This window comes from Glandiceps talaboti, chromosome 8 (genome assembly GCF_964340395.1).
Source record: "Glandiceps talaboti chromosome 8, keGlaTala1.1, whole genome shotgun sequence".
NCBI lineage: Eukaryota > Metazoa > Hemichordata > Enteropneusta > Spengelidae > Glandiceps > Glandiceps talaboti.
This window is the reverse complement of record NC_135556.1, coordinates 8,646,483-8,657,618: the sequence shown is the minus strand read 5'-3', so window position 1 is coordinate 8,657,618 and position 11,136 is coordinate 8,646,483. Positions and strand designations below refer to the sequence as shown.

Below are 11,136 nucleotides of genomic sequence, written 5' to 3'. Positions count from 1 at the left end.
TAGCGCCAGTTGATCGGATGGTCTTCCATCTACATACCTTCATTTATACTAGCATTGGCTAGTTGTGCGCATGAGCGAAATTCGTAGGTGGTTTAACTAGGTGGTTTATCTTGGTGGTTTTTATACTGAGATGGCAGTCTTGTCATCTATGCTACTCAGGGTATGCTACCCACAGTGAGCCCAACCATGTTGTAAACAATAAAGCAAACAAATGACTAATAACTAAATAACTAACTAAATAATAATATATACACAGATTTAAATAAAACAAAATATGCATGAGTAAATGAAAATACCATATGGACATATGAATAGCTGTCTATATATACCTACACATATGTACAAGCCTGTATACTATTAGCTATGTTTTATATACTCTGTCATACAGATCAACATGGAGTCCAAGAACCATGTTATAAACAAACAAACAAACAAACAAACAAACAAACAAACATACATCCAACATAAATAACTAAAATAAATAAATAAAGCAATTGATTAATTAAAATAAATAAATAAATAAATAAATAATATGCATGAGCCAATGAAAGTACCATAAATCTATGAATAACTATCTATGTACATGTACATGTATCTAATCTATATAGTGAAAAAATAACACATGTATACACAGGCCTGAATACTTTCATTACTTTGTAAAACAATGCATGTAGTATGTACTATATTTCTACATACTTTGTCCAGCTTGTCATACAAACCAAAATTTGTTGATGTTGTTGTTGTTGTTGTTGTTGTTGTTGTATGGTGATTGTATAATTTTTGAAACACTATTAGTAAACATGCCTTCAGACATGCATGTACGGATGAGAGGGAACATGTCCAGGGTAGTAAAATCTAGTAAGGGGTAGACCATTCGATATCCTGGGGGGGGGTTTGGAAGATTGGTGGCGAGTCATTATTTTTTTCCCACCTGCTTGCCTGAGAATTATTTTTTTTCTCCTTCGCCTATGCTGGCAACTTTTTTTTTCTTTGCTTCTTTGAGATATCCGGATTTTTTTTACGTCAATGTTGAACACTGTTTGGTTTTCGCACAGGGTAATACAGAGAGTAAAAAGATGCTGTTCTATCACACACAGATTTTATTTATAAAACTACATATTTCATACCTGTTTGATTTTCAATTAAATAAACATAATTGACAGTTTTTATGCCATGGTATGATGACACACTGAAAATACAAATTGGAAACTTGACTGGTGAGGTCAGACATTCAGATAGACCGGTCAGTTTCTCCCGCTTGGGGGGGGGGGGGTGTCAGTGTTTTTTCCCGTTGGGTTAACAAAAAGTCACTGACCCCTGTGAATAAAGTTTCATAGCATCTGACAGTAAGCTGTAGAGGGAAGAGCTTTGAAACTGGGATATGTCTACCTCTTGTGTGAGTGTGTGTGAATGGGGGGGGGGGGGTTCTAGGGGGTCTCCCCCTATAAGCCTGGAGGTTTTTACTTCTAAAGCCAGTGTTTTGGCTATTCACAGACACTTTCAGACAATAATTTGCAAGCTTTACAAGACAGCTCTAACATGTAAAAAGCAACTACATAAGGTTGAAACATTTTTGAAATAAAGTTTCATAGCATCTTGACAGTAAGAGGTGGAGGAAAGAACTTTAATTTGAAACTGGAACATGTCTACCTCTTATGGGGGAGGGGGGGGTTCTAGGGGGTGTCCCCTAGAAGCCCTGGAGGATTTTTACTCTGAAAGCCAATTTTCAGGCTATTAACAGACACTTTCAGACAATAATTTGCAAGCTTTACAAGACAGCTCTAACAATTGTAAAAAGCAACTACACATGGTTGAAACATTTTTGAAATAAAGTTTCATAGCATCTTGACAGTAAGAGGTGGAGGGAAGAACTTTGATTTGAGGCTTGGACATGTCTACCTCTTACAGGGGGGTCCTAGGGGGTCTCCCCCTAGAAGCCCTGGAAGTTTTTTACTTCTAAAGGCAATGTTTAGGCTATTCACAGACACTTTCAGACAATAATTTGCAAGCTTTACAAGACAGCTCTAACATGTAAAAAGCAACTACACTGATAAGGTTGAAACATTTTTGATATAAAGTTCCATAGCATCTTGACAGTAAGAGGTGGAGGAAAGAACTTTGATTAGAAACTGGAACATGTCTACCTCTTATGTCGGAGGAGAGTTCTAGGGGGTCTCTCCTAGAAGCTTTCCAAGTGTTTTTTTTTACCAATTTTGGTGAATCTTATTGTTGGTTTAACGAATGAGTGGCCTCTGGGGTGATGGAGTCCAAGCCCCCCCCCCCCTGCCAAATCTGTAGTTTTTTGTTTCTATTTAGGCAATTTTTAGGTTATTCATAGCCTCTGAGATATATATTGCCAAGCATCGAAAAGCTAAAGTAAATATAACCGTTTTAAATAAGTTTTCCATGTTATAAAAGTGGGCCTGTAACATTGGTATAGGGGCATTGATATTGCATGTATAGTAAAGTTACTGATGTGTGAGAGCACTTTAGGAGGTCATACCTAGTGTACAATAGAAACTTGAATTTGAGTTGTGGTGTCGATGTGTAGTGTCTGAAGTAGGAAGTATATCATCCCTTCTGACAAATTCATACTGAAGAGACGAGAACAATTTAGATTAAGTTCTTTTATAAACATAAAAACTTTCTTTTATAACTTTTAAGTTCTTTTGTATTGTATTGTATTGTATTGTATTGTATTGTATTGTATTGTATTGTATTGTATTGTATTGTATTGTATTGTATTGTATTGTATTGTATTGTGTTTACTATACCATGCTTTTCCACAGCATGTTGTTAAGTAATAAAGTAATAATATAAACTATCCAATAGTATGAAGATTACCATTACAAAACCTTCATGTTCACTTTTGCCCCAAAGTGCAAGATAAGTGAAGCACTGATTGTGAAACAGCCAAACACTTACATGGCATGTTCTGTAACTAGTGTGGTAGCTAGGCAATACATGTATTATATGTATAATTTCATGTATAGTTATGTTTGAACCCTTACATGAAGTAATATTTAAACCATTTATGAAAGAAACAGAGACAAGAACAAATATATATATATATGTACCACAGGCTAACGAAACTGACTGGTCCCTGACATGTGTTTGAAACTATTTGTCATGATTTGACAAGTGTCCTGGTTGGAGAGGTACGAGCAGGTTGAACAGTATACTCGATCCTGTGCATCATTTCCCTGCCAAGATATTTTTTTTCTAGCAGCAGTGGTCCATCTTTTTTTTTCCATCACCCACTCATATCCGGATTTTTTTCTTCAAGCAAATCCACTTGGCATCTTTTTCTTTCCCGAAATCTTCCAAACCCCCCCCCCCAGGATATCACATGGTCCACCCCTAAACGCGCAATGTGTGTAAACGCTTAAACGCTGAAGATATTCGCGCACGCGCTCACCAAGCAAATGCCAGGATATATAACGGATTGAAATTCCCTACGTAACCAAGTCTGGTACCGAAAGCAGAAATCTTTTTTATGACAGAAACACCGTCTTATTTCGTGCATTTAGTAAACTTAATAGTAAGCCAGACGATGCTTTCAAACCCAGGTTCCCTTCATTATCTAGTTTCACATAATTCTGTAGAGGCAAGATTTATTGAAGCAAAGCTAAAAGTAATAGCGGCCTGGCTGGTATGGTAGTGGTAACTGTCAACATGTATTACCTTCTAGGTTGTTGCTTATTATCAATATGGTTGCGTTCATTAAATAACTAATATAGTAGAGCTGTTGTCTAAAACTTGTAAAAGATCTCTAAATATTGTTATAGCCTTTAATAGTCTGCTTTTCATTCAGATTCGCATAAACACTAAAGCATACAAACTGTAGAAAGCTGTATTTTCAATAAACACCAAATCATGCAAATTGTAGTAAGCTGAATGGTCATGTGACTTGGTAACCTTTGACCCATCTGCCTGCCCAGTCGACTATCAAGTCAAAGTCGAACCAGACAACTATATTATAAACTGGCAAATACGGAGACGTCGTACTATCAAAGTTATCGATACCCAAACCAGGAGAATTTATTGTAAGTAGGTACATGCGTATTTTTTTATATTTAATAATGTCGCGTAGTACTTCGCGAACGATCCGATTCAATGGAGTGACAGATGAGTACAAAATGATTTGTAAATTGTATTGTACTGACTACACTGTACTGTACGAACGAGCTGTCATTTCGATCCTCATTGTCATTTCACGGAACACTCGAACATTCGTTATTATCGTTTGTGGCGGTACCAATATGTTTTGGATTCTCGTTTACACTCACCATTCTATAATTTGTGTAATATTTGTATGAAAGACGAAAAGCGTAATGTGTGAATTTATAATGTACGTATGCAGTAGATTGCTAATTAGATACCATTGGCACTGTATGCCATTGTGTACATTTATTAATGCGGTGATCGTGTGGGAATGTAAAAGCTTTTAAATACTGTTGTCATTACTTTTTTCTCTCTTATTATCCCTAATAAGATGCTATATGTGTATGTTTCGTGTTATTGTTGTTGTTGTTGTTGTTGTTGTTGTTGTTGTTGTTTATTGTATTGTGTTCACAGTTGTACAGGTAGTGAGGATGCAATTGTGTGAATTATTTTGTGGTATATGTCGAGACACAGTCCCTGTATCACTAGGTGTGATTGATAGATGAAGTGTTATATCAGTGTAGATGACCTCGAAGTCATATGATAGATTTAATACATCGATATACAAGTCATGAGAGTTGGAAAGAAGGGTTATGCAGTACAGGGTGAAAGGGAAATAATAAGAAATTATGAATTACAGATAGTAGTCAAAGTTTTATATGCACAGTGACACCCATATTATTTAATATATACAAAAAAATTACAAAGTATGAAAGAATGGAGTCAGCGTCATGTTTTACAGAAATCCACCTTTTCAAATGTTTTCAACACAGACACTGTCTATAGTTTCATTGTCTAATCAGAGTGATATCTTTACCTTTGGACGAATTGCTATTATTGCACTTATGAGATTATCTGTCCGTTCTTGCATTCATGTATGAACACGTACCACCTAAACTTATCATCCGAGTGCAGCTGTTGTATTTATTTACATTAACAGTAGACTAAGATACATTGTGTTGTTCAGCCCTACTGAGTATCAGGATTATAAACCAATGAGTGATAGTTGATCTAGGTGGCACAAATGTCATATGTTACAGACTATATAAACAGTTATGCAAGAAAAAAACATGTTACAAGCAATAATAACCAGAGATAAAGTACTTGTTTTGGAATATAGTTGAACTTTGATGTTACAATTTTGCTTAAAAAAAACATGTTTAGATAATATAATATGATGAAAGATGATGTTTAAATAAGGGACGATCGCACAATGTCACACAAGCTCAATAAGCGAATTTCATTCATTTTAAGGAGAGGGGCCTGGCGTCAGTGTGACTGCTGAGCTTCATTTTTGCACTTCTAACTAAATTTTGAAAACTTTCACACTTTGAATCATAAAAGCTTCTGTATTTACTAGTGAGATGTTGATAAGTTTATAAAAATTTACTTCTAATGTGAGATACAGTGCTAGGTTTCTGAAAGTATCCTTAGCTACATCCAAATGCCTGTACATTTTGCTAAAATGACATCTGGTAGGCAAGTAAGTAAACATTGAAAAAATGTATGCAAATATCCCTAGCAACTATGACCATGCCCATAGCAACAGCCAAATGGTGTATTAGTGGAGTCATGATGGGTGAATGGTTAGCGTGACCGGCTTGGAATCTACAGGTTGCAGGTTCGAGCCCCGTCGCTGCCTGCTGTTTGTTTCTGAGTGGCTAAAGTCCTTGGGCAAGATTTGAACCACGACTGTGCCTCAGTCAACCCAGCTGTATAACTGGGGACCTGGTAGGATGTAGGTTGCAATGTGAAGGTTTTAATCCTATGCGCTTAAATGGCTGCAATGGATTGTATGCTCCCCGGGGAGTTGAGGAAGACTAAAGGGCCGTTGTGCTGTTCTGATCCGAGCCAGGGGTAATAATTGTAAAGCGCTTTGAGCACGGTGTGGGAAAGCGCTATATAAGAAACCAACATTATTATTATTATTATTATTGCACAAAGATAATAGGGATTCTTAGACAAGTGAACAAGCATTCAAAAAATGTATGCAAATATGTCTAACAACATGACCACACTCCTATCAACAGCCACATGATCTTGTATATATTGCAAAGATACATGTAACAACAGGGCTGGATAGGCAACTGGATAATCATTCAGTAAATGAACACCTAACCTAGCATAGATCAGCATGTGGATAAACATTTTTTAAAAACTGTACAGTTGTGCTACAACACCATTGGCACTATATTAACATTGTATTATTATAGTGGTGTGAGTGCTACAGTTTTCATAATGATTTACATCATATATAAACGTGTGGTGTCACACATGTGAACCTTCGTTTATGGGGGGGGGGGTGTTGTCCTAAATGAACAATGTTCATTTATTGAGCTTGCGCGACATTGTGCAATCGTCCCTAAGAAAAAATGACATTTATGATTGAAATTATGGTCTGAAGGATGGATACTCTTAAAAAGTACTTGAGCTAAGTATTTGTTTATGGAGGGGGTACCGAAATGGGTAACTTTTTACCCAACACTTTTAAATCCCTATACATGGATCGATAAATACATGTACCTATTCCAATGCTTAAAATTTTGCATCAAATTCTCAATTAAAATGTAAGATCATCCTCAAAAGTCAAAGAAATTATGTCCGCTGGCATCAACTATGATCTAGCAGCACCCACTAGGCGCAAGTTTCTGAGTAATCACATGTATAGTACACCCAACAGCAGGAATATCCATATGTTCATAGGACTGTGTGTATTCATATGCACATGTACCTTAGTCATGACTCCAAAAAATAAAAAAAAAATTGTAGAAATGGGTAATTGTTTGAATCTAGTGCTGCACACCTTGTCTAAAACTTGTCAGAGTAACATCCCTCCTCCCTATATTAAACATCACATTGGCATTTTTTGATACTTTTAAAACTACCAAATTATTGTTAAAATGATATAAACAGGTAGTATTTGTGAAATGCCATACTTACCTTGATTGAAGTTCAAATCTCCTTTTGCTAGTATATTTGTCCCTACGTACACTACACCATTCTAGAAATGAGAACCTCCCTATGTGATTACAAACAGTTGAGTTATCATAGGTTTCCACACAGGCATAAGCGTGAATATTTGAATAGTTACTGTAATTAGTAATGACTAATGTTCACATCATTCAACTTATTTGCGTCAAAATATAGATGTCTAATAATTGCATTAATCATTCATTCTAAATAGTTCCAAATTTCGCATGTCAGATTTTTTGAACAACTAACAATGCAAATATTGTGCATCAGCTATAAAGGTGAGGAGTTCAATATAAATTAAAATGTACATTTGTGTAAATTGATAGAAAATCATGAATATTCCTGTGTTGAAGGATTTCAATCAGTGTGATGAATTCTATTCACACCAAATGGCATTTAGTATTTACACGACTAAAAATGAAAACACTTTATACCTCTTTGATTTTTCAGTGCAACTGAACTGATAAGGGTCAGTAGTGCTATAGGCATCGTGAGGTGTCTGTCCATCTGTCTGTGTGTGTGTGTGTGTGTGTGTGTGTGTGTGTGTGTGTGTGTGTGTGTGTGTGTGTGTGTGTGTGTGTGCGGATGACTGAAACTTAAAAACCACCAGACCGATTGCCTTGGAATTTGATGGGCACATACATTACTTTTGATGTCTACATGTAGTTGTGAAATTGTTCAAAGCAAAATGTCATTTTGGGTAAAAAAAACTTAAACTCAAAAACGACCGGGGCAGATCGACCTGAAATTTGGTGGAAACATTTTTAGAGGTATGTAAATCAAAATTTGTTCATGACATGATGATTCCATCAGTAATATGCAAATTAGGGCTAAAAATGTGTCTTTTTGGTCAAAAATCGTTAATTGCAAAGTTACTAAGCAGATTAGGCTGAATTTTAATGGGGATGCATCTAGGGGTATATAGATGAAGAAATGTTAAGCATATAATGATCTCATCAGTGATATGCAAATTAGGTGTAAAAATGTGAATTTTGGTCAAAAATTTATATCTCAAAACGTACTTGGTCATCAATTGAGACTGAAAGTTGGTGAGATGTTTCTAGAAGTGATATTCCGCAGATTTTGTTGAAAACATTTTGACACAATTGGCCCTAGCAACCATGGTCACGCCCTTAGCAACAACCATATGCCAATATATTTTGCTAAAATAACATAATCCGGTAGGTGAGTAAAACATTAAAATATGTATCCAAATATCCCTAGCAACCATGACTACGCCCATAGCAACAGCCAAACAATTGTGTATTTCACAAAGATAACAGGGATTCTTAGACAAGTGACCAAACATTCAAAAAGTTTATGCAAATATGCCTAACAACAAGACCACGACCATAGCAACAACCAATCGATCGCATTTAGTGCAAAGATAACAACAGGGAGTAATAGACAACTGAATAAACATTCCAAAAGTGTATGCAAATATACCTAGCAACAAGACCATGGCCATAGCAACAGCCATCTGCTGATGTGTGTCACAAAGATAACATCAGGCATTCATAGACAAATGAACTAACATAAAAAAAAACAATATGCAAATATGTCTAGCAACATGACCACACCCATAGCAACAGCCAAATGATCGTGTATATTGCAAAGATAACAACAGGGCTGGATAGGCAACTGGATAATCATTCAGCAAATGAATAGCTATACCTAGTATGGAAAAAAGTGTACAGTTGTGTTACAATGCCATTGGCACTATTTTTTCATGTACTATTACGTATAGCATTCAATGAAATGGAATTTAATGTGCCTTTTGTGCAAATCAAGATATAAATCATGAATATTCTGATTTGAACGGAATTCACTTATGATTTACCAGTGCCACTATATGACAGAATTCCATGATGTACAAGTACAAGTGTGGAATACTCGGGGTATTTGCATGAGTGCTTGCCGTGTTCTCTACAGCAATACTTTCATGAGCATAGCGAGTGAAAGTGTAAATGCCCTTGTGTATATCGAACAATTGTGTCCTCATTTGCATGCAGGAATGCAATAATGTTTTCATATTACACTGCACTAGTATGCGTGCTCACCAGTACAAGTAATCTCTAGTAGTAGATATGTAATACGATGTTGTATGTATTTTGTTTGATTGTGCGATGTCACTTTTTTGTTTGCAAGGAACTATCATACACTTATTTGCATATTATTTGCATATAGGTGTGCAATAACAATTTCGGCATGGCTCTTAAGTGCAAATATCACAAGTATGTATTCACATCTGTGCTAGAAATCATTGGTATGTATGTAGTACTATGAAGTATTTAATAGACAACACATTTCATATACCAAAAAAGTACTATTATTAGGTGTATTGTTCTATGAAAGGGAATAGGCCTGTAACATGTGTAATGCAAGTCACGCTTCATTGTGTAATTTGTCATTTCTTTAATTACATATGTAAGATAGCAAACATATCACTTTTATAGAAATTTTGAATCTAAATTACATGTCTTGAATTAAGAATTTCTTGAAAATCAGTAGATGCAATCCAGTGAAGATGATTCCTGTATGGATTCCCCTGACAATAGGTAATGGAATCAACCCTGTAATGAGACGAAGATGGACAACAGTGGGTTTAATTGTTATGTAAATTTACAATGAATGTACCATTAGTTTTAGGGATGAACATTGTACTCTGGAAAACTGATTATACTTTTATTTTCTCTTGTAGAATTGTTGCTGTCTAGGACATACAAGTTTAGAATGAGCACACATCAAATGTTGTTTGTAACTCTGGTTCGACATGGAGAGACAGTGGCTAATAAAACAAGGACAGTTCAAGGCCAGGCTGATGGCTGCCTTACTAAACTTGGAGAATTGCAGGCCCAGAGACTTGGGAAAAGACTGGCTGATACACAGTTTGATGCCATTATATGCAGTGATTTATTAAGAACTCGCCAAACGGCTGCGTGTGTTATGAAGTTTAGACCTTTTCAAAATGTGTATCTGGAGCCGTTGTTGAGAGAACGAGCTGCTGGAGTCTTGGAAGGTCGTCCATATGGTACACATGAAAAGTTAGCCAAAGCTGCAGGTATATCATCTCGAAAATATTCACCAGAAGGTGGTGAGAGTTGGGAAGATGTTAAGAGCAGAGCAAAACAATTTGGGGAAAAGTTAGTAGATACTTTCTTAGTGAAGGATGTTGCAGTATCAAATGACAGCCAAGGGACAGGGGAAGGTGACCAGGCATCCAAAGGAAAGGGATCCAAAACCAACATCCTTGTTGTCTCTCATGGTGGATTCATAAAAGAATTTGTGAATCAGTGGTGTAAAGTGCCACGCATGTACCCTAACTCAGCACGCAACACTGCAGTGTATCAGTTCTACGTGAAATTCAGACCAGGCAGTCCACTACCATTTGTAGACATGGTAGCAGAAAATGACATCACTCACCTAGAAGGATGGAAATGCACTGACCCAGACCAGGAGGAAGCCTGCACTGTCTCCCTAGAAAATCTAAATATTGACAACATATCATGGACAGATATGTTTGCTGGATATCGTAAACTGCCAGCTGGTAAAATGTGACTGACTTTTTAGCAAAAAAAAAATACATGAGCTTCAAATAGTTTGAATTCATTCTGTGGCATTTCAACCAAATGTGAAATCAAAAATTCAGTGTTAAAATGATAGATTTTGGGTAATCCTGGTTTACTGCAGGGTCTATCTTACATCTCAACTTAACATAGTATATGCCTCAGAAAAGTTATTAAATTTTTCTGTTATTTTCTTCAAGAAAAGTCCAATCCATTCTCCATTCAAATCAATGAAAATGATAAGGGGTCATCACCATACAATATTTTTTAAATAGAGGTTAAAATAAAACTTAAGTCACTTTAGAATCCAATATGGCTGCCAACTATTATGTTAACTCTGTGGCTGCCAACTACTTGGTTAACTCTACAGGAAAATAACAAGTTGTCGATTACCTTGAAAACAAGACGGTGAACCCCCAAATTTCTTTCATTA

At 36.1% G+C, this 11,136-nt stretch overlaps 1 protein-coding gene across 2 annotated transcripts; it reads left to right on the top strand.

The window, feature by feature from the left end:
- Positions 1 to 3,966: 3,966 nt before the first annotated feature.
- On the top strand, positions 3,967 to 10,711 carry LOC144439490 (fructose-2,6-bisphosphatase TIGAR B-like). Of its 2 annotated transcripts, none has more exons than XM_078128786.1 (2): positions 3,967 to 4,050; positions 9,839 to 10,711. In XM_078128786.1, the coding sequence occupies exon 2, from the start codon at positions 9,871 to 9,873 to the stop codon at positions 10,693 to 10,695; it is 825 nt and encodes a 274-aa protein (XP_077984912.1). In that variant the 5' UTR covers positions 3,967 to 4,050; positions 9,839 to 9,870; the 3' UTR covers positions 10,696 to 10,711. The 2 variants fall into 2 exon arrangements, with proteins under 2 accessions (XP_077984912.1, XP_077984911.1); XM_078128785.1 differs by having other exon boundaries at positions 3,973 to 4,046.
- The last annotated feature ends 425 nt before the right edge of the window (positions 10,712 to 11,136 follow it).